The sequence below is a fragment of the Grammomys surdaster genome, unplaced genomic scaffold (assembly GCF_004785775.1).
Source record: "Grammomys surdaster isolate TR1022 unplaced genomic scaffold, NIH_TR_1.0 126391, whole genome shotgun sequence".
Lineage (NCBI taxonomy): Eukaryota > Metazoa > Chordata > Mammalia > Rodentia > Muridae > Grammomys > Grammomys surdaster.
The window spans coordinates 13,873,827-13,895,807 of NW_021621185.1; the positions used below are offsets into that span (position 1 = coordinate 13,873,827).

Here is a 21,981-nt window from a genome sequence, read left to right on the forward strand (position 1 = left end):
CTGTGTAGTGTGCTTCACATTTCCTAGCTTTGGTGTCATCCATACTGGATGGGTGTTGGAAATGAAGATGTCTTTGAGTCATGTCTACTACTGTAAGTAACTCTAATAAAATTCAACAGTTCAACAACTTGGATTTTGATGATATCCTTACTTTGCTCTATCATGGTGTCTAAGTTAAGGTTTTACTACTGTGAACAGTACCATGACCAATGCACGTCTTATAAAGGACAGCATTTCACTGGGGCTGGCTTGCAGGTTCAGAGGTTCAGTCCATTATCATCAAGGTGGGAACATGCAGCATCCACGCAGGCATGGTGCAGGAGGAGCTGAGAGTTATATATCTTCATCTGAAGGCTGCTAGCAGAATACTGGCTTCCAGGCAGCTAGGATGAGGGTCTTAAAGCCCACACCCACAGTGACTCACCTACTCCAACAGGTCATCACATGTAGGATACCTATCTAGGATGAATATGTGTGTATACTGAGTCTCCAAAGGAAAAGTTCTATCACACAACACTAGCCTCATGACCACAAACAAAACAAAAACGAACTGTCGTACTGAGAGGAGTATTATAGTTAGTTCATCTGACAATCTTATTACAAATTAGTAAATTGGCTTATGAAAATATATAATATGTATATACAAACACACACACATACATACACACACACACACACATACATACACACACACACACACACACATATATTATAAAATCTTTTGGCTTTGTTTAATATGACACAAACCCAAGCCCACTATAAAGCAAGCTTCCCTCAGAACTTTGGAAACGCACACTGTAACCTATCCAGTAACTTAGATCATCACTACAACTAAGTGTGAGCTCTTATGTGTTAAACTGGCATAATTGCTACCATTATTTAAGTTATCAGTTTGCAAAGTATTATAGCTTTCATTTCTCAAAAGTCTTGGTGATCATGGTGTTGGAACGTATAAAATTCATAAGTGATACAAGCAGTACTTATAATGACTGCTAAAGACTTATATATACTTAGGAAACAAATCATATCACAACACTCAATAAATTATGAATACAAAACCTAGTGCAACTGACTAGGATTCCAAATTTATCACAAACCACAGCATTCATTTCCAAGTACATTTTTCTCCTAATCTCCAAAGATAATTGTTTTTAAAAAATCTAGTCTAGTCTCAAGAGATACGAGTACAATATACTTAACCATTATCAGTGACATTTTGAGCCAGAAATATTTCATTAACTAACAGTGAATGATTAAACACATATATCTATGTTCACAATCCCCAGGAAAGGAGGATTATTAGTAAGAGGATACATAAAGCTATAAAGCAAACTAGAGGAATAAAAATTAAGTATTGCAAACTAACACATGCTTTTTTGGTTTGGTGGTAGTGTGATTTAGTTTGGTAGGTCTTTGAGACAAGAACTCACAGTATAACCTAGGCTGCCCTCAAAGCTGTGGGCAGTGTGACAGGTCCTCTGGTCTCAACCTGGGAAGTGTTGTGCCTGCATCACCACAGCCAGCCAAGAAACAGACTTATCTGTTACTCATATAAGGCAACATTGTTCTTAAAAATCCCTGGCAATTATCTTTCAGTAAACATAAAAATTGTCACTAATTTTCCATCCATCTTTAGATACAGTATAGATAGTGTTGTGGTTTGACCGAGAAATGTCACTATAAGTTCCTGTATTTAAACACTTAGTCCCAGTCATGCGAGCTCTCTGGGGAGGTTACGGAACTTATAGATGGCAGTCTTGCATGTTACTGGAGGACAGGCTTTAAGGGTTCAAAGGATCACCCTACTTCCTGCTTGCTCTCTGCTTCCCTGTGTGGTGGTGATAATGTGATCAACCAGCTTCCTGCTCCTGCTGTGATGTCATGCCTTCTCCACCATTACAGACTCTATCCCTGTAGAACTGTAAGACAAAATAAACCCTTTCCTTCTTACACTGCTTTTGGACATGTATTTTATCACAGCAAAAGAGAAGTAACTCGTACATACAGACACAGACATTTTAGTTAATATTTCCTTTTTGAAGTGAAAACAATTACTTCCAAGAGGTTGATATATAAAGAATACAACTTTGAATGGGTTATTATGTGCAGGTATAGACCTGTAATCAAAACTATTTAAGAACTGAAACAGAAGGATAACTCAAGAGCCCATATGCTGGAGACCAGCTTGGGCAACACAGCAAAGCTCCAATTCAAACAAAAATAGGAACTAGTTAGGTAAACTACATATAACAAGAAAATTGTCTTCTTTATAATCTGAGGTTTACATATCAATCAGGTTTATATATCAGAAAAAAATATATATATAATTTTTAAAGAATTATTTGATTTTTAATTATGTGTATGCACATGTATGGGGGGATGGAGTCTGTGCAGGTAGTTTTGAGTACCCACAGAGTCCAGAAGAGAATGTTAGAGCCCCTGGATCAGGAGGTACAGGCAGCTGTGAGCAACCTGACCTGGGTGTTGGGAATTGGACTCTGATTGTGTTGAAGAATATCAAGTACTCAAAGCACCTGAGCCATTTGTTAAACCGTATGGAAAATATTAATTCTCTTTAATAATATGCTTAATAAACAAAAAGAATTGCAATATCTTTTTAAAAAACCCTATATATTCAAGATGCCATAACATAACAGAGATATTTTCTAAATTCTCTTTCCATCTCTCTTTTTCATAAAAGTCTTGATCAAAATTCATAGAAATAAAAAATTAATCTTGAAGACATTATACAAAATGAAAGAAGCCAGTCATTAACAGAAGAATTTAACTCCAGCATGGCATGTAAAATGCCCATAACTATCGGACACAGAGGGACAGAGTAAGAGGATGGTTAGGAAGAGCACTGTGAACTTCAGGGGTGTGAACTTCAGCAGTGTGGTCCCTCAACAGCATAAGTAAACTCAACACTGATGAACAATGTATCTAAGTATTAAAATAGTAAGCCTCATGTTACATATATTTTGATACAGTTTTTAAAATAAAATAAAATTTATAAAAATACCATTTTTTTCTTTGGGACTCTCTGTTGAAGTGCTTTCATTTCCTTTAATATATGACAATAAATAAAATTTCAGAGTTTGCTTGGAAACCCTATCATTTGAAGGGAAAACAAAGCCAAGTTAATTAAGTTGAGATATATTACGTCATTTCACATATAACACAGACAGATGCTTTGAAACACTGTGTCTCTGGCTGTGAGTTGATAATTGTGGGAGCCAGGTGATAGGTACATAGAAATTCATTATACGATTCTCTCTAGTGTTGTATGCTGGAATTTTTCATAATAAGACATTAAAGATAGCTGTGCAAATAAATGAGGTATGAAACTCAGCAGGGCAGGAGTGATGGAGGGCCCATGGTGGGCTTTGTACTCAGATCATACAGATAAAGCGTGGAGACACTTTACAATCTACCTTAAATTGTAAACTTGGACATACATAGTAAAGTGGTGAAGGATTTGAACAAAAGTGATGTGTGTTACTCAGAGACAAAGATGTCTATGAAAAACAAATCGTCAAGCAGTTTAAATTTATACTCAGCTAAATTGAAGTTTTTACTTAGTTATTTTTTATTGGATATGTCATTTATTTACATTTCAAATGTTATCCTCTTTCCCCATTCCCCTCCCCACAAATCTCCTATCCCAATGTGCATTTAGGATCCCTCCGTGTCCACTGAATACATGCCGGCAAAAACATTCTTACAAAATTTTCCCATTCTTTTCTTGGCCTGACAACCCATTTCTTCCGGTGCTGGGTGGTACTCCATTGTCTAGCTGTCACAGTTCATCCAGCTCTGAAAGAGATCTCGGTTACAACTATGTTTATAGCAACTATGACTAAGGCTGTCATAAACATCCTTACACAGGTTTTTGTGAGTACACAACTTTTCAACTCAACTGAGTAAATACTAAGCAGTATGATTGCTGGATTGTGTGGTAAGAGTATATTCAGTTTTACTTGAATTGCTAACCCATCCTCCAAAATGGCAGAGCAATTTTTCATGGGCAGGAGCAATAAACGAGAGTTCCTGTCCTTGATAGAATTAGGCACGTAAGTCTTCCAAACTCTAGCCGTTCTAATGCTGTGTATGACATCATGTACTCTTTCCATGTCTTTCCTGATGACATCTGATAGGGAGAATCTTCCTGTGCTTACTTGCCAACTTCATGTCTCTGTTAAGGTGTGTGGATTTTGTTTATTTTCTATATGATTACTATTGTGTTGTTGAGTTTTAAACATTCTCTACATATATTTTTTGGATATTTTATTTATTTACATTTCAGATGCCATCCACTTTCCCCATTTCCGCTCCCTAGAAAACCCCTATCCCATCCTCCTTCCTCCTTTTTGCTTTTATACCATTTTAATTACATGCAAGTATTAAGGTCAGTTCTAGGTTGAGGAACTAGCAATACAATCGATGCAAATAGTCAAGGAACAAGCAACAAAATAAGCATAAATAGTCGAAGAACAAGCAAGGCAATAAACAAAGTCTCTTGATAACATCTGTGATCACTATTTCTAAAGTCTTATCAGGATGACCAAAATATCTGAGTCTACTTCCCTGTTCTAGCCCTAAGTCATTTTCACGCCTGAAGCCTACTTCTTTGTTCTAGCCTAAGATTTAGATTCCTGCCTGAAACTATTTCTTTGTTCTAGCCTAAGATTTAGATTCCTATCTGAAATTACTTCTTTGCTCTAGCCTAATGTCAGATTCCTACCTGAAGCCCACTTCCTTCTCCTTGGCCAATGTCAGATTCCTGCCAAGCATCCCCAAAAGCTCTCCACATCTCCCCCCTTTTTTTTTACTTCATAAACATATTGAGCCTGTCTTAGGTCATTCTGACAAGAAAGCATTCCTTACCTGTTGTGGAATATGCATTATCAAAAGCAATGCACTTCTGTCTTAGGTTGGTAAGGCTCTGTGCAGAATTTTACTTGTCCTTGGCTTGCAGCCTGCTAAATTAATATCTCTATCTGGGAGTCTGTTTTCAGTTTCAAGTCATGTATTTCGGCTACCAACATGCTAATGTTGTTAAAGACAAGATTTCACACGATGAGCAGGAATAAACATATTCCCAGGACAAAAAGGGCTACTGTGATCAAGCTATTTATGCCATTCTTGAAGCTTGACCAAAATGGAAATACTGACCTCAAGCCATGGATAATTTTATGAACAGTATCTGCAGCATCAATGCTCAGCAGAGCGCCTTTCTTTAAATTCATAAGTTCACTATGCAAAGTTAAAACATCCAGAGAGTTTAGAATTATGCTAAATACACTGCAGGTGTCTTTAAACTTTTCCCTAATAATAATTACTATCATTGTAAATTTTAGAAGTAACATAACTCCACTGGTATTTGGCATGACACTCTAGATGGCTCCTTAATCTTAAACTCTGAACCTCCTTCCAATAATTTGAATAGGATAAAGAGCATCAATCCGCTGTTCCAAATGCCTATCTAAATCCTCTTGTAGACTCAACACATTAGTAACATTTTTTTGCTAAATGATTAACAAAAGTAGCAGTCTTAACTTCTTATGTCAAAGAAACTGCAGAAGTAGTGGTGCTAGCAACTAATGTAATTAAGGCTGTTATACCAGCAATAATCAAGCCCACTACCCTCTTGCTTCTGCTTAAAGCCTAATTCACTTCTTAGTTATTTTTTGAAGAAGTTTTTTGGTTTGGTTTGGTTTGGTTTGGTTTGGTTTGGTTTGGTTTTTTGCCACCATTCCATTGAGATCTCACTATAAGTATAGGCATCGGTATCAGTATTGGTATAGATATAGATAGATAAATATATCCCAGGCTACCCTTGAACGCAGAGCAATTTATCTACCTTAACCTCCCAAATATAACACCTTATGTAGCCATTTTTTAACTTTATATAAATTAAGGAACAACCTTTGTAATAACTAGTTCCTAAGTTATATTAGAAATAATAAAAATATTTCTAATGCATTGGTATGTGTCTTTTGAAATGTAATCAAGCAGGTTGAACTGAGCAGTCAGTTATTAATGCAAGGAAAAGCTCTATAATTCTTAAGAATAACATACAAAGCCAGACATGCTAGCACATGCCTGTACTCCCAGCCCACTGGATGTGGAGACAGAGAGCCAGGAGTTCAAGGCCATCCTCAGTTAAAATGCCATCCTGAATTACATGAAATTCCGTCTGAAAAACACAATAAAGAATAACAGAAAAATTAGTTGATGTTAACTATATTAAGTCTAATCTCAAGAAAGAGGGAGAATTTGTTTGCAATGTCTAAATGTCCTGTTTCCACACTACAGTGAGAGAAGGAAACTTTCAAATGTATAAGAAGTTACTTTAGCAATATGCTGTGAAAAATAGATATATAGACATTAACTAAAAAAAAGTTCAGTTGCCCAAAGCCCACATAAAAACTTGGGAGCAACAGCTTATGTCTAGAACCCTATCACTGGGGAGGCAGCAATGGGAAGCTCCCTGGGGCTTGTTAGCCAAGCAGTCCAGCCAAACTGAAGGAAGCAACACAGGCAATGAACAGCTGAGCAACTCTGACTTACTGGGCTTAGGCTGTGCAGACTCTCCTAACAGTGACCTTGGTGGTGAGCACTCTCTGTGTTTACCTTGCACACACACACACACACACACACACATCTCAGAACAATGTATCTAGCCGACAGTATGTTAGCAACCTAGCACCCCATCTCCACTGAGCTGCATACATACCCCACTTCAAAGGATGCAAGAAGTTTCTGCTCTTCATAACACCCATCAGTCATATACAGTTTCTATTCAATCATAACTCAGACATACTTGAGTAGAAAGGTCATAACTCAGATATTCCTGGGTAGAGTTGTCAGGGACTGGCCTAGAATGGGTCTTCCCATTCTAGTCTTCCTCATGCTCAGTGAGAAAGACTGTGCCCCCTCAGTTAACTTTTAGGGAAACTCTTTTATTTACCATCTCATGCTTATGCATATGGCATAAATTCAATGCATTATGGGAAGAGACATACTCAGAGAGCAAAGGTTTACAATCAAAATGGAGAACCACCCAAAGTATCCCTCAGCAACCATGCTCCTGTTGAACACCATTGGAGGAAACTCCATGCAATGCCTGGAGCTCTTGAGAACACTCACTCATAGTTCTTTCTTACCTATGCTACCATGTTGCTTTAAGTAAACATTTCTCGCTACTCTGGGATATGTGTGAGCCTTTATTACAACAATAACAGGCCAAGAACCAGGAAACACCAGTCCAGAATCTCACCACCACCAATAAACTCAACAAATTTAGTGAACTCCATGACTAAGAGACTAGATATCAAAAAATCTGATACAGAGTGATTAAGAACCACACTGAACATCAACCTCTGGCCTATACACACACACACACACACACACACACACACACACACACACACAAATATGACATGTCTGAACAGACACACATATATAACAAACACAATTAACAAATGGAAAACTCTAGAAGAAAAGGTGAAATGAGCTTTTTTTGTTGTTTTTGTTTTTACGGTGTGGAGGCCTCGTGTTGGTAGGCAGGTGTGATTTCCCTGAGCTACATCTCCAGCCTACTGTGATATTAAATTTCTAAATACATACTTAAGATTTCATGGATGCACAAAAATAGAGCTGAGATTTGTAGCACCTCTGTCCAGAGAATTCTAGAGACCTTCTTAGACGACATTAGGTTTCATGGACTGCAATAAGCTCACAGTAACCCCGAGGGAAGACGCCTGTAGACATGTTTTATGATTCACCATAATAAACATCATTAACCATGTGGTATAAGGAGAAGAGCAATGGTTCATACAGTGGCGTCTTTCATTTTCCTTAAAACACAAAATGACCTAACTCCGAGAGAGGCAAAGGGTAAAGTGAGAGTGAACATTATAAATATTACTGTGAAGTTCAAGTTAAACCAATAGTCAAAAAAATAAGTGGGTGGGGCTTTAAAGTTTGTTAGCTTAATATTATTATTTCAAAACAATTTAAAAAATCAGAAAGAAATGAATTCATAACTGAATCTGAGTGTACAATGTCTAAACTTGGAGCATGCCGCATCCCCTAATCCTCCCCTGTGTATGTACATGCAGGAAGCACACGGATGCTGTCTGTCCATATAGAGTATACCAGTCTTTTGCCCTCCAACCACTCCCCTGGCCCCCTTTTTTGAGACAGATCTCCCACTGTCCCTGGAAATTCACCGAGATTTAGAATCCCCTCATGATACTTTGTGTTCTAGCACTGACAAATGTTCTTTGTTTCTGGGCATTTAGAGAAAGAACTGAAGGAAGTGAGCTGTAGTGGACAGTGACACTGTAGTTGTGTAGAAGGCTCAATGTTAAGCAGCTTCTACATTATTCTGTGATAAAATAGAGTTCCAACTGAATACAAGGAAAAAATCATGCAGGAAGTAGGACCTAAACAGAAATATCTTGCAAAGGGTTAACTATGTTTAAATAGAACAAATAAGGTATGGGGGAGTTCAGCAGCAAAATGGATCACATGAGAGGCTAGCAGCCCTGAACCCGTGTAGAGGCAGCATGGAGTCCCTCCATTTCACAGCTCAGATCAGGCACATACACTGAGGCAGGGCTCGCTGAGGAACCAGTCAAGTTATACAGACACCTGACCCCAGAATTCCTGTGCTGCCCATCCATAGACCACTCAGGACACATCACTAAAGTCTGGTTTATCTTCACAGTGTTTCAGATCATGATTTTTAACCAGTTACCAACACTTAACAATTCAGAAACTTCTCCTAAATCAGGAGTTTTTACTTTTCCCAAAATATCAAAAGATATCAACGTTCAGACAACCTGGACAGACACTTACTGTCAGTCATTTTGCACATTGCTAATCCCTGAAGGTTTGTCTCATGTACGTTACCACCCCGGTCTCCACAGACATTTGCTTTTACAGTCAGTGTCTTCAGGCTATCTAGATTTTCTCTGGTGTTGGTGTTGGCATCTAAGAGCTTATCCTACTTGGAGGAAAGACCCTTAATTAGAGGTATAACTCTCACACTAAAGGGTAGAAACCTTTCCTAACTCAGCAGCCTGAAGGACAGTAAACATGACATTAGACTTAACTATGCTGTTTCAAAGACTGGTCAGTAACAAAGTCGAAGGTCATAGTTTACAAATACAGTGAAGAACTTCTGGTAGAAACAACTTCCTTCCTGAAAGCTCCCCTGAACCCTAGCACTACCTCATTTCACACCCAGTGGCATACAGACCCCACCCTACTCCATTAGCTCTCTGAAATGTTAACAGCGTTATCACCTTGCTGCCAACTGATGTATAGAAGGTAGCAGGCAGAGATAGATACAGTGCAACCTGCCTGTGATCCCAGCACTTGGGAGGCAGGGTCTAAGGAATCAGAGTTCAAGGCCAGTCTCAGTTACAAGATGAACTGAAAGTCAACCAGGGCTACATAAGTCTCTGTCTCAAAAACACAACAACAAAATAAAAAGGGCAAAGGGCAGAGAGAAACTTCCCACATGGTCCCTGGAGGTTATAAGCCAAAACGGGCCATGAAGGGCTTATTGGTTACCTTGCTGGGAGACCTGGTTCTTAAATTATGCTTTTCATGATTAGAATATTCCTGAAAGTTCTAGTTCTTTGAAAGTACTATGAAATTCAGTATATTTAGTCTTTAAACATGAATTGTAACTACCAAACTACAGAGTGTGAAAATGGTTAGAAAAGTATTTTAAAAATAATCATAATTGTGAAATTTCTGAGAATTTTCAGGAACACTGATTTATTGTCCTGATTCTCAAAATCAGGACATAAAGGGTATTTGAGAACACTGCTTTTTCTTACTATGTGTTATAATTCTTAAAATTTATCATTGCCAAATAAAAAGTACCTTTACAAAAGAGGATGAGTCAGAAACCTATACATGAGCTTCAGTTCCTAACACCAAGACAGGTAGGAAAGGAGGGAGGGGGGAGGGAGGGAAAAAAGGAGGGAAGGACTTAGACTCATTGAATATCAGAACAATTAACAGTAAATCAAGCTAAAGAAAGAGAGCTGTTAGGATTATTATTTAAAATGTTCCTACTCAATGGTGAAACAACACAGGAATATCAACAAGGAATGCAGTAAGAACACAGCAAAGTTACTGGTGTAAGATTAACATGCAGAGATAGTGATTCCTTAATATAACTCATAGAAAGTTCGAATGAAAACTCAAACCTAATAGTAAAGAAAACTATAAGCTACCCAAGAATAAAATCAATTAAAGGTGCAAATAAAGTCAACTGTCTGCAAAGGACACCAGGAAAGGCCCCTCGGGGTTAAAGGTCTGATTATCACCGAGACTCATGCCTGTAATCCCAGTCCAGGGGAAGCAAGCTGCACCACAGAGCAAGTCCCTGTCTCAAAGTAACACACTGTTGAGTCACCAGGCGGAGAGTAAATCTGAGAACACCCACAAGTGCCCAGGAGCCACCAGCCAGAGCCTGATTCAGGGAAATGACCCCAAAGAACCCATGGCTTCAGCCCAGTGGCATTCTGAGTAGGCGCAGGACCTGCATCTCCCGGCTCAGTTCTAGATCGTGGGAACTAAGTCCAAATGTTCCGGTGTCTCAGATGCACACAGGAAGCGGAACCAGGAAGCAGAGAAGCAAGAGCCTGTTATGGTCATGAATCAACTAAAATGTCAGACAGGGAAAACCTGTTCTCTAAAAAGACTTCAGGCTACGCTCAGAAAGCTTTTAGCAGACAACATTACCAACTGTGAAATACAAGAGTATATAAGGCTTTTACATTATTTTATAATAGAATCAAAAGACAAAGCATCCTGTATGATCTTTATGTTATTAAGAAGTTCTCAAATTCCATGGTCCTTAATCCTCAAGACTCTGTGAGTGCTGGGCTTTGATGTGATTTCAGGACAACCATTGCCATCACTCTATAAACCAGTGGCTCTCAACCTTCGTAACTCTAGGCCCCTTAACAGAGTTCTTCATGTTGTGCTGACCCTCAACCATAAAATTATTCTGTTGCTACTTCATAACTGCAATTTTGCTATTATTATGAATTATAATGTAAATATCTAATATGTGACCTCCAAAGGGATCTCAACCTACAGGCTAAGAACTATTGCTCTAGACAAAAATAGCGTCCTAAGAATATTTTAGTATAGCCAGGTGTGGTGGCACAAGCCTCTAACTCCAGTACTTGAGAGGCAGAGGCAGGAGAGTGCTCAATGTCATCTTTGATAAGATATAAAGTTAAGGTCAGAGCCTATCTCACAACTGAGACAGAGAGAGAGAATTTATAATGTAAACAACGAGTATGAAGCTCCGAGAAACATCTGTTTACACAGCAATAATTAATATTGTAAGGGACCTTATCTATTAATTCAGTAAGGTCACCTAAGGACTTCTCTAGATAATACTTTATTAGCCAAATAATCATGATTATATGTAGACAGAATAATAAAATGGACATGTTTTAAAGAATGCTATAAAATTCATGCCTTTTGTTAAATCAACCTCACTGTTATTCCTTATTATCTATTATCGATATTTTTATACAACAAAAATAAATAACCCTCCAATAAACAAGGAAACAGGAGTCCCTGTTGTAGCCAGGTGAGGTTACCAAAGCCTGTGACCTGGCACCCGGGAGACAGAGACGAAGGATTGCTGTGAGTTTGAGGGAAGCCTGGGATACATAGATAGTACCAGGCTAGCTACATTGTGTAGTAAGACCCATCAAAACACAGAAACAAAGGAACACATCTTCTCTTCTCACCTTGGCTGTCCTCCATTCCCAGCCGTCACCTATCTGTTGTGAATGTCTGATGAATTCTGCACAATAACGTTGGAAGCTTTTTTCTCCAAAGAACTCATCCTCCATGTTAGTGAAACTGCAAATAAATAAATAAATAAATAAATAAATAGACAAAAACAATATTAGCATCAGCTTAAGCTTCCCAGAGTTGGGCAAGACAACGGAGAGCATCCTCAGGATCATCTGTTAAAGACTTTCTTCTCCCCATAGTCTCATCCTGACCTCATTTGGTTTTAAACAACATTGAACCTAAAAGCCTACACTTGAAATAAGAGTACTCATCTAAGGAGTTTTCTTTGACTGAGTTTTAGTTGTTTGAGAGGGATTCTTGTCTGGTTTTCTTTTTGAATTGCTGGGCACTGACCCCAGATCCTCACACCTGCTAAACATGCACTACAAATTAACAGATCATCTGACCAAACACTCTGTGCTGTTTGTTTTTGTAATCATAAAGGTGGTGTTGAATGTAGTATAATCCTCACATTTAATTTTATCTGATTCTGAGTAATGTTCTCAAATATGCTCCTGGAAACATTTCTGCTTCCTACCTCAGCACTTACATTGCCCTGTTACAGTGATTCATGGAAGCCAGCTGCCCTTCGCACTTTATTAGAAGGGTCAACTCTTCAACAAATGCCATTGCAAAGCTTGAAATTGCTTTCCAGGGTATAAAGTTAATTAATTACTACTAGATCAAACTCACAAATGTGACATACCAAGAAATACTCATAGTTGTTGTAGTTATAGTTGTTGTAGAAAGCTGTTCAAAACATAAAATATTACTTCTAGAAATATTTTAGCACATAAGAAAACTGCCAGATCATGTAGTTGAGGCCTCTCAATGAAAGAAGTTGGATGCAACAAATGTTCTGTCTCATTAGCTGTGAGCATCAAAACCATTGCTTAGTGTGTCAACTACTATATATAGTGCAAGACACTTCACATCTCCATGTAATCCTCTCATAACCGAAGGTGGGTTATCTCCATTCCTTAGATAAAAACTCAAAAGGAATCTGTTCACAGATACAAATAAAAAGGAATTCAGAGCTAAGACCTGTCTATTAAACAAGCTGTTTCCCAACCCACTATGCAGACTATTCAAATTTAGCTGAACCTATATAAACATGTGTCTATGCACTCAGTTGAATGTATGTTACATAGGCATCATGCATAGAGAAAAGTTAGACATGGAAAAGGCAGACACTTGTAAGAACTCACGCTCTAAGAAAGGGAGATAACAACAAAACAAACATGGGTGGAGAGTGTCTTACCAGCCTTTATCCACCACACTCTGGCTTAACACACAGTATAGCTGCAGCGCAGACTCTGCAGCATGACGACCATAAAGCGTTCTGCTCCTCAGAGAGGAGGGTATGCTCACAAACCATATCTGTGTATCATAAATACGGAGTTTAATTAAACAAACCAAAAAAATACAAGAAGACAACTGTAATTTCTGTGATTGTGTATCCTGTAAGTGCCTCGATAAGGGTCAGATAAACGTGTGTCCCTAGAAGAGAAGCCTACTGCTCTCGAGCTAGGTGGGGACAGGGTACCTGAAAGCACAGACACAGAGGAGAAACATACAGACCCATGACTCTATCCAACCAGCTACCGAAGTGGCTGGGATCCCAGGTATTTGCCCTGTCAAAACATGAAAAACTTCTGTGCACAGGAACAGAAGCAAGGTTAAAATAAACCTTCAGAACACCAACATTTAAGGTATCTACAGAGGAAGAGGAACCAACAACTATCTAGAGATTAAGGAAACAGCATTCAGAGAGCCTAGTAATGTCAGAGTCATAGAGCTAAGGACACCGCTTTCCAGGAAGCACAGCAAAACCAGTACCTACCAATGTGACTGATTGGGAAAAGAAAATTATCTATGGAACTTATGAAGCAGTCATTGTCACTGTATATATGGCAGAAGCCATAATGAACTGCAGCCAGAGTGCAGCTAAGTCATGTTGGACTAAAGAGAAAACTAAAAGTGAGGAAAGTCTGCAGGCCACGTCTTCAAAGTGGTGAGTGCAATACAAATCAGTAATTAAGGAGGCCCAGAAGCCTTAGGAAGGACATACTTGAACTGAGCATGAAGGCTGGTTAAAGAGACCCCACCCACATAGAGAAAGTAATGGGGAAACAATATACTGACCTCGTGGAACAGAACATCCTTGCCAGCACCATGGATGGTTAGACTTGTGTGAAATATTAAAAAGCAATCCACGCTACTGCCAGCAAGGCCCTGGTGGCAGACCAGCCTGTTCTCAGCCTGGCAAACTCTGTCAGAGCAGCCATTGTGTCTCTTTTCAGGAGTGTTTAGGAGTCTCTGGGTTAAGGAAGAGGAGGTCACAAGATATTCAGGTGCTCAAAAGGTGAGAGTAACGATAAGGGAGAGCGCCTGAGAAAGGACTGAGACTGGAATCTGCTGAGGGACACGAGACAGCACTTAATGATAAGCAGATGGAGTGAGGGTGACACCCAATAAGGCCCTGGATTTGTAGTTCGTCCCTCTGATCTGTGACCTGCTTCAGAGTGCCCAGCTCCAGAAGAATGGGAAGAGCAGAGAGAGGATCTGTGATGCAAGGCTGCAGGTTGGCTGAGCTGTTCAGTGGCAGAGTCTAGGACAGGAGAAATGCTGGTGGCCACAGGTCAGTTCACGTTAGGCAGGAAAAAAAAAAGGGCAAGAGAAGATGGGAAATGGGTAAAGATGTAAAGATGTTAAAGGATGCAGGACAGCAAAAAGGTTTAAGAGCTGCAGGGACCGTTCATGAGAGTCAGATTTGATGCCTCAGTGTGAACAAGGGCTCGGCAGACCCAGCTGACTGTAGGCAAATATGATTGGCACTCAGGAAGTTCCAAACACTGAGACACTTGGATTTGCTCCCCACATGATATTTCAGGCACCTAATGTCACTGGACAAAGACAGTAGGTGCTATGGCTTACAAACTGAATTACAGACTCCTCAAAGGGACAGAAATTACATATAATGTTGAAGAGGCAGTGACCTAAAATCAGCGTCACAGAAGTGGGACCATCAACAATCTCTGTACTCGAAGTTTTGTGGAGTAGAGGAAAAAGGGGCCTTCCACTCAAAGACTTCAGGATTGTTTTTAAATATCAACTTTGCTTTAAAACTACTCCGTGGATGCACTTCTTGTGAGCATGTGACTGTCGTGTAAGATTCGTATGTGAAAAGTGCCCCACTGGTATTGGCTCTCCAAGCCCAGCCTGGAGCTCCGCTGTGCACGGAGGTAGAAACAGTTAGCAAAAGGTTGTTACCTCTTTTGATCTCAAAATATCTTTTCTTGAGAATACAGAACTTGGTAACACTCCAAAGGGTGGACATTTCAGAACTGTCTTTCCTGTGGGGGTGAGCTCCTGAGATCAGTGCAGGTCATCCCAGAAGGCTAGGAAGCAGGAAAGGGACCAAGAAAAATGAAGCTATGAGAACTTCCATTGTGGCAGGGTCAGACATTCCTGGATGCACATGCCATACCTAGACTGCATAGAGAATTATGGGTAAATAGTGACAAAATTCAGTGTGATCCTAATGAAGGAAACATCCAAAAGGAAAAATCAGAGTAAACCAAACAAAAGAGAAATGGGAACAGGATATATACAAACACAGGTAGGTCTCTGGGTTGTGGTTGGTTGGTTGGTTGGTTGGTTGGTTGGTTGGTTGGTTTGGTTTGGTTTGGTTTAGTTTTTGAGACAAATTCTTGATATGTATCCCTGGATAGCTTGGAATTTGCTATAAAGCCCAGGCTGGCCTCAAACTCCTGGTCTTCCTTTCTGAATGCTGGGATTGCCAACATGGACCACCGTGCCCATCTACAGATCTCCTGAGTATATGAGAAGGTGTGAGAGGAACTAAGAACTGTGCTGAGGGCTGCAGGGCCTGGAGCAAAACTCTGACAGGATTTGTAGTTTGGTTGTCAGCAAACTACAAATCCTGTCAGTGGTCTTGTCTTAACTGGATGAAATCAGCAGTAAGGCTTTTGGTAATCCAAGAGAGATTTGGAGATGTTGTGCGGAGTGAAGGAGGGTTTCAAATGCAGGACAGGAGTGATCTGAGCATGATGCCACATGTTCTGTGGAGTAGCAGTAGCAATCGCTGGAGGAAGGACGGGTTTAGGAGAGAGGTAGGGTCAGCTTAGCCCAAGCTTGACTGAAGAGTCTGTAGATCCACAAATAACCAGTCGAGCAAGCATTCAGAGATGAGTCCACCTCCGAAGGGAGCAAGACTCCAGGCTGGAGATAATAATCCTGGATCTGAATCAGACAGACGGCAAGAGTCCATCTCAACACTTAGAGAAAAGATGGAGAACTAGGAGTGAAACGGGGCTCTGCTAAAGATGGGCAATCCTGACATACGCCACAAAATAACAAATCACCACAAACAGAACTCAATTCATCAAGAATACATAGTTGTCATGCCAGGTGGTGGACATTTTAATCCCAGCACTCAGAAGACAGAGGCAAGCTTATCTCTGTCAGTCTGAGGTCAGCGAAGTCTACACGGTGAGTTCCAGGCCAGCCATGGATACATAGGGTAACCCACACTCAAAAAATAAATAAAAATAAATTAAAAAAAATAGAAAATTCATCAAAATGGATTATATACCTAAGGGTTTTAAAGTCTCAAGCCAACTCTTGGTAACAAAATAGAGCAAGTAAAAACACTTTATCCTCTAAGCCCTCCAGGTACTTAAAATTTACTAAACTATTAAAAAATGCTAGTTGAAATATAAATTTTCATTCAATAGTCATGTGTTATAATTAATATCAGTGTGGTACCAGCAAGATGACTGAACAATAAGACACTAATTAATATTGGGTTACATACTTTTAAAATTATCTAAGGACTGAGCTTTGCTGAAGGACGTCACATACTGTAATGCAAACACAACTTGATTAGCAAATTTGCAGGTACACCATATTAAAAGGTTATTAATCTCACTCAAATCCTCACAACGCACCATAATGAAATACTGCTTCTTTCCTCAAGTAAGAGTGGCTCAACTTATTAAAAATAAAAACATAATGCAATCAGCATATTTAGTCACACTTTCAAGCCTGGATTCTCCCTCTTCCTCTGACCAGTAGAAGCAGAAATCACAGTCTTAGCAGGTCCTATAGGAGATGCCTGAAAATGTGGCCAAAATGAAGTAATTACAATTGTGACCCATTCGCCAGTAACAACACCAATAATCCCATTTGCCTCAAAACCCTAGTGTGTGTGTGAACTCTGTGTTTCTAGACAAGCTTATTTTGATAGGTCGCAGGAGACCCTTACTCTGTAGCCCATACAGGCCTGGACTAATATGAAGACCAGGCTAATCATACACTTGAGAGAATCCCCCTGCTTCAGCTTTTCCAATGCTGAGATTACAGAAATGAGGCATCATGCCCAGTCAGACTGCCTGGGCATATAGGTACTTACCTCTAATTCCAGCATTAGGGAGATAGAGGCAGAAGAATCAATAATTCAAGGCTACCCTATCAATATAGCAAACTGGAGAACAGCCTGGGCTACAAGAGACTCTTTATCAAAAAAAAAATAGGTTAAAAAAAGTGAATCTAGACATTAGCGGTAATATCAGGATGACTGAACTGTCAGTAAAAAGATTAATTTTTAGCAAGGAGTTGTGGCCCATGCCTTTAATCCTAACTTGAGGAGCTTCTTCTAAGGAAGACTGGCTTCACTTCATGTTGGAGAGGAGCCTGAACTGCATACAAAGACCCTGTCTCCAAAAAGAAAATTAAAAATATATTGCTCAGCAAATCTGAATTCTCCTCTCATCTTAACCGATGTGCCTGTCATTTCTAATTATAAATAAAGCTGCAAATGCGTCATGGCTCCTGTGTCATGATGTATAAGGAGCAGATACATCTGCTTGGCCTGAGTCTTGATGTGGCTGAACAGGTCTGATGGTTACTTGCTGTGGTTTATTTTCTTTCCTTCTTTCTTTCCTTCTTTTTTTTTTAAACCTCATTCCAAAAATTTTCTCAATCACTTCAGTAGAATTCAGGGATTGAGAAAACAGAATCATGCTTCTCGTACCTTTCCAATCTCAGGGTCAGCCCTCAGGAGAGAGTGAAGACACTTCTGTGCTACTGTGCAGTTCAGTGAACTGTAATACCACGTGTGACCACTATCCAGACGATCTCACTAACTAGAAACAGTTCTCTACTACCACATCACATATTCTTCTGTGGTCTTTAATCTAATGTGCTTGGAACTAAATCTATGTATGTGTGGGGTTTTTGGCTTTGTTTATTTGTTTTCTTGATTTTTTTGCAGAAGATATTTCTTTTGATAAATCTATAAGACAGTGTGTATTGAATCATTATTTTATATATAACTGTCTCCCTAGATTTAAGGTTACTTACAAATAAACATACACACGTATATAATAGAACATGCTATAAATACACTTAAACATTAAATATCTTTTTTCACTAATGAAAAGAAGCATCTTCATCTATGTTTATCCTTCCTGGGAAAAATTCTACATCACTGACCATGAGAAGTAGCACATACTGTTAGATAAAGGGAATGGAACTGACGTGATGTTAAAGTGTGAGGGCAGGTGATTTACCGCAGAAGGAGACCCACTAAATGGATGGCCGGGGCTGAAGGAGGGCACGGAGGAGAGAGGTGAGTACCACTGAGAAATGATGTGTATGGGGAAAAGATCATGATATCAGTTGTGCTATCTGCTAACTTGAAATGTTAACTTCAAAACCATCTAAAACCCACACTATTATAACTATAAATACAGATGATGTCCTTTTAAAGTATGCCATTGCAAACCAGGCATGGTGGCACAAGCTTGTGGCTAGGGTCTCAGACAATTAATCTGAAGAAGCAGGAGTGCCACTTGAGCCTGTGAGCTTAAGATCAGTCAGTAAAACAGGAGAGTGAGTATGAGGGGGGTAGGGGAGAGCAGTCTAGCTACGAGAGGGAAGCTTTAACTTTTACAACAACTTGGCTTGAACTCATGTAAGCTAGCTATTCGCATCCCTCACAACACCCTGACAGGCAAAGCTCGAAAATGTAGATTTCATGTGAGATCCTATGCCCGGACCAAAACAATTATATGATTCCATACATCCCCAAGTAAATACTTCTAACAAATACCGAGGAAATGATTGCAAAGCGATCATGCCAGAAAACTGAAACCAAAAGCAGGTCCTGTGATAGGGTTGGTGGCCAAAAGCCTGGATTTCAAGGCACATGGCAGCCTGGGCGGGGCAACCCCATAAGCAGCTTGGAGAACCATCAGAAGGGAGGAGGAAGGAGTTCAGGCTTGCAGCTACCTAGCAGGTCAGTCTCCTTCCCTGCCTTCTCGCAATACATACCACCAATCAAAGGTTAAACAGGAAGCAACATGTCCTTGGATTGGAGGGGAAAATCACTGATTAGAGCCGATACTGTCCATGACCTCTGCAGCAGGTCCCAGGAGGAAACAGGAAGCATTTCACTCTCCTCCAGCCTCTATTTCATTCAAGAGAACCCACGAAGTTACCATCCTCCTACTGGTTTTCAACCTCCACGTTCTCTCTAGCTGCTTTAATATGTACAACTAGAGGAGAATGTGATACACTGAATACTGTGACATGACGCCAGCAGTGGGGACCTGAAGGGACAGACGCATCTTCAAAATAGAGAGTAGCACGGCCTTGCCATCATCTTCCTCAAACCCTGAATTTATTTATTTATTTATTTATTTATTTATTTATTTATTTATTTAAAACCCTGAATTTATAAGCTGTAACTGAAACAAAAAACACTGCCTAGGTTACAGGCATAGCTCAGAGACAGGAAATACTTGGGAAACCTCACTGGAATACAGGAGAGATGTACCCTCCCTAACTGTAGTTGTACCCATTCATCTGTTCCCCAATTAAATACTGAGAGGAAGAATCCTTGACCTTGACTTGTAGGGAGGGAGACGAAGGGGCATTTGCATGGTGCAGGAGGTGCTGAGGGCTACACCTTGATCTGAAGGTCGCTAGGAGCAGACTGTCATGAGGCAGCTAGGACGAGGGTCTCAAAGCCACCCCCACAATGACACACTTCCTCCAACAAGGTCACACCTCCTAATAGTGCCAGTCCCTGGGCCAAGCATATTCAAACTACCACATTCCACTACCTAGCGCCCATAGGCTTGTTCAAACACATGAGTGTATGGGGGCCATACCTAGCTATAGCATAATGCAAAATGCATTTAGTCCAACGTCAAAAGTCACCTTGTCTGTATAATAGTCTCAACGATGTAAAAAGTTCAAAGTTTCTTCCGAGATTCGTGCAATCCCTTAACTGTAATCCCTTATAAAATAAAAACCAAAAGGCATATCACGCACCTCCAACATCACAGGATATACATTACCATTCCAAAATAACACAGTGAGAAAATCCTGGACAAAACCAAGACCAAAAACAAGCTGGGCAAACTCCAAACTCTGCATCTCTGTGTCTGATGTCCAATCCCTTTCAGCTTTGCTGACTGCAGCACAATTGTTTCTGTTGGGCTGGTTCCACTCCCTGTTAGCAGCTTTCCTTGGTAGGTATCCCATGACTCTGGCATCTCTAACATCTTGGGGTCTCCAAGGCAACTTCAACTTTACAGCTTTTTTTATTCCAGTGTCTGGGATCCACACATGATCTTCTAGGCTCCTCCAAAGGGCTGGTGCCACTTCTCCAGCTCTGCCCTCTGTAGCTTTCAAGGCTCTGGTTGACTTCATTCCACTGCTGCTGCTGGTCTTAGTGAACATCCTATAGTATTGGCATCTCCAATACACTGAGGTGTTCTGTCACAACTTGACGTCACCAATAGCCTCTCCTAGTCTCCCTCTATGGTGGCAAACCTCAACTTCTTTGCATGACCCCTTCAGTCCTGGGCCCTCAACCACAATTGAGGCTGCACCTTCACCAATGGCCTTCCTTGGCCTCACAGAGTGCCAAGCCTCAGATGCTCTCCATGACCCCTTCATACCTTCAAAACCAGTTCCACCTGGGTGACTCTTAGATATTACTTAGTCCAAATGCAGCACAAGGTACAACCTTGATTATCCCTAGAACACAGCTTCTTTGTGCTCTCAGAAAACAGTTCCCAGAAGATTTCACCTCAGTGATGCTGGTGTCTTTCTTCTAAGTCACTGCTAATTTCTTAACTCTAGCTAAGCAGCAACAGTTGTCCCAATAGTCCCTTCTATCCTGGACTCTAAAGCCAGAGTCACATGGCCAAAGCTGCCCAGTTCTGCTGCTTGCTAGAGATATGCCCTCTTGTTCTATTACATTATCACTGGCTTTCTGTTTTTGGTGATTTCTTTCACTGTCTAAACTTAGCTGTCCTGGAACTTGCTCTGTAGAGTGACCTTGAACTCAAAGATCTGCACAGCTCTGTCTCCTGGAATTAAAGGTGTGTGCCACAGGCCTGGGTCTCAGCTGTTCATGGCCATTGTTCCTCAAGCTCTGGATCACAGGTGTGTCCCCTATTTCTGATTGCACTTCATTCCAGATTCAATGTCTAAATGAAAACAATAACCAGTCATAATAATGCTTAGATATAACTCTCCCTTCTTCAACTGTACAGACATGAGCTTAGCTGGGTGGGATCTTGCCCCAAGGTCACCACTCCCTTAATTCCATTTAACATCCTTGAACACAGGATTTAGCTTCATCCCACTTCCTGGTGCCCCTTTACTCTTTGTACTATATGTTTTGTACTTTTCCTTTCTGTGCTTGCTACTTTTCACTAAAATGCTTTTCATAAGAGGGAACTTTAAGAACTACACACACAGCAGAATTTATACCAGGGTGTTTTGAGACTTCCTTTGTCAAAGTAATCTAAATCTCTTCACCTTAGCCTCAAGCATACACCATGGACATGGCAAAAAGCAGTCAAATTCTTCACAAAATATCACAAAAACAGTCTCTAGGCCACACATTAACAGTCTTCTCCTCGGAAGCCTCTTGAGCTAGGTTAAGTTTAAAACACACTCAGGAACACTGTCTTACATGCTTCTACTAATATGGCCCATTAAGCCCCACTTAAAGACCCACCCCACTGCTTTACAAAGTCCCCAAATCCACACTCATCTTAACAAAACCATGGTCAGGCCTCTCAC

General features: G+C 40.2%; 1 protein-coding gene across 2 annotated transcripts in view; it reads right to left on the minus strand.

The window, feature by feature from the left end:
• Atg10 (autophagy related 10) overlaps positions 1–21,981 on the minus strand; it is a 266,526-nt gene that overhangs the window by 238,715 nt on the left and 5,830 nt on the right. The window contains exons 1-2 of one of the 2 annotated variants that reach the window (XM_028760150.1): positions 13,112–13,157; positions 11,802–11,916 (exon numbers count right to left, since the gene is read on the minus strand). In XM_028760150.1, coding sequence (XP_028615983.1) covers positions 11,802–11,906 — 105 coding nt within the window. In that variant the 5' untranslated portion in view covers positions 11,907–11,916; positions 13,112–13,157. Of the gene's footprint in view, positions 1–11,801; positions 11,917–13,111; positions 13,158–21,981 lie in introns of those variants that run through there. The other variant, XM_028760149.1, reaches the window with a different exon arrangement.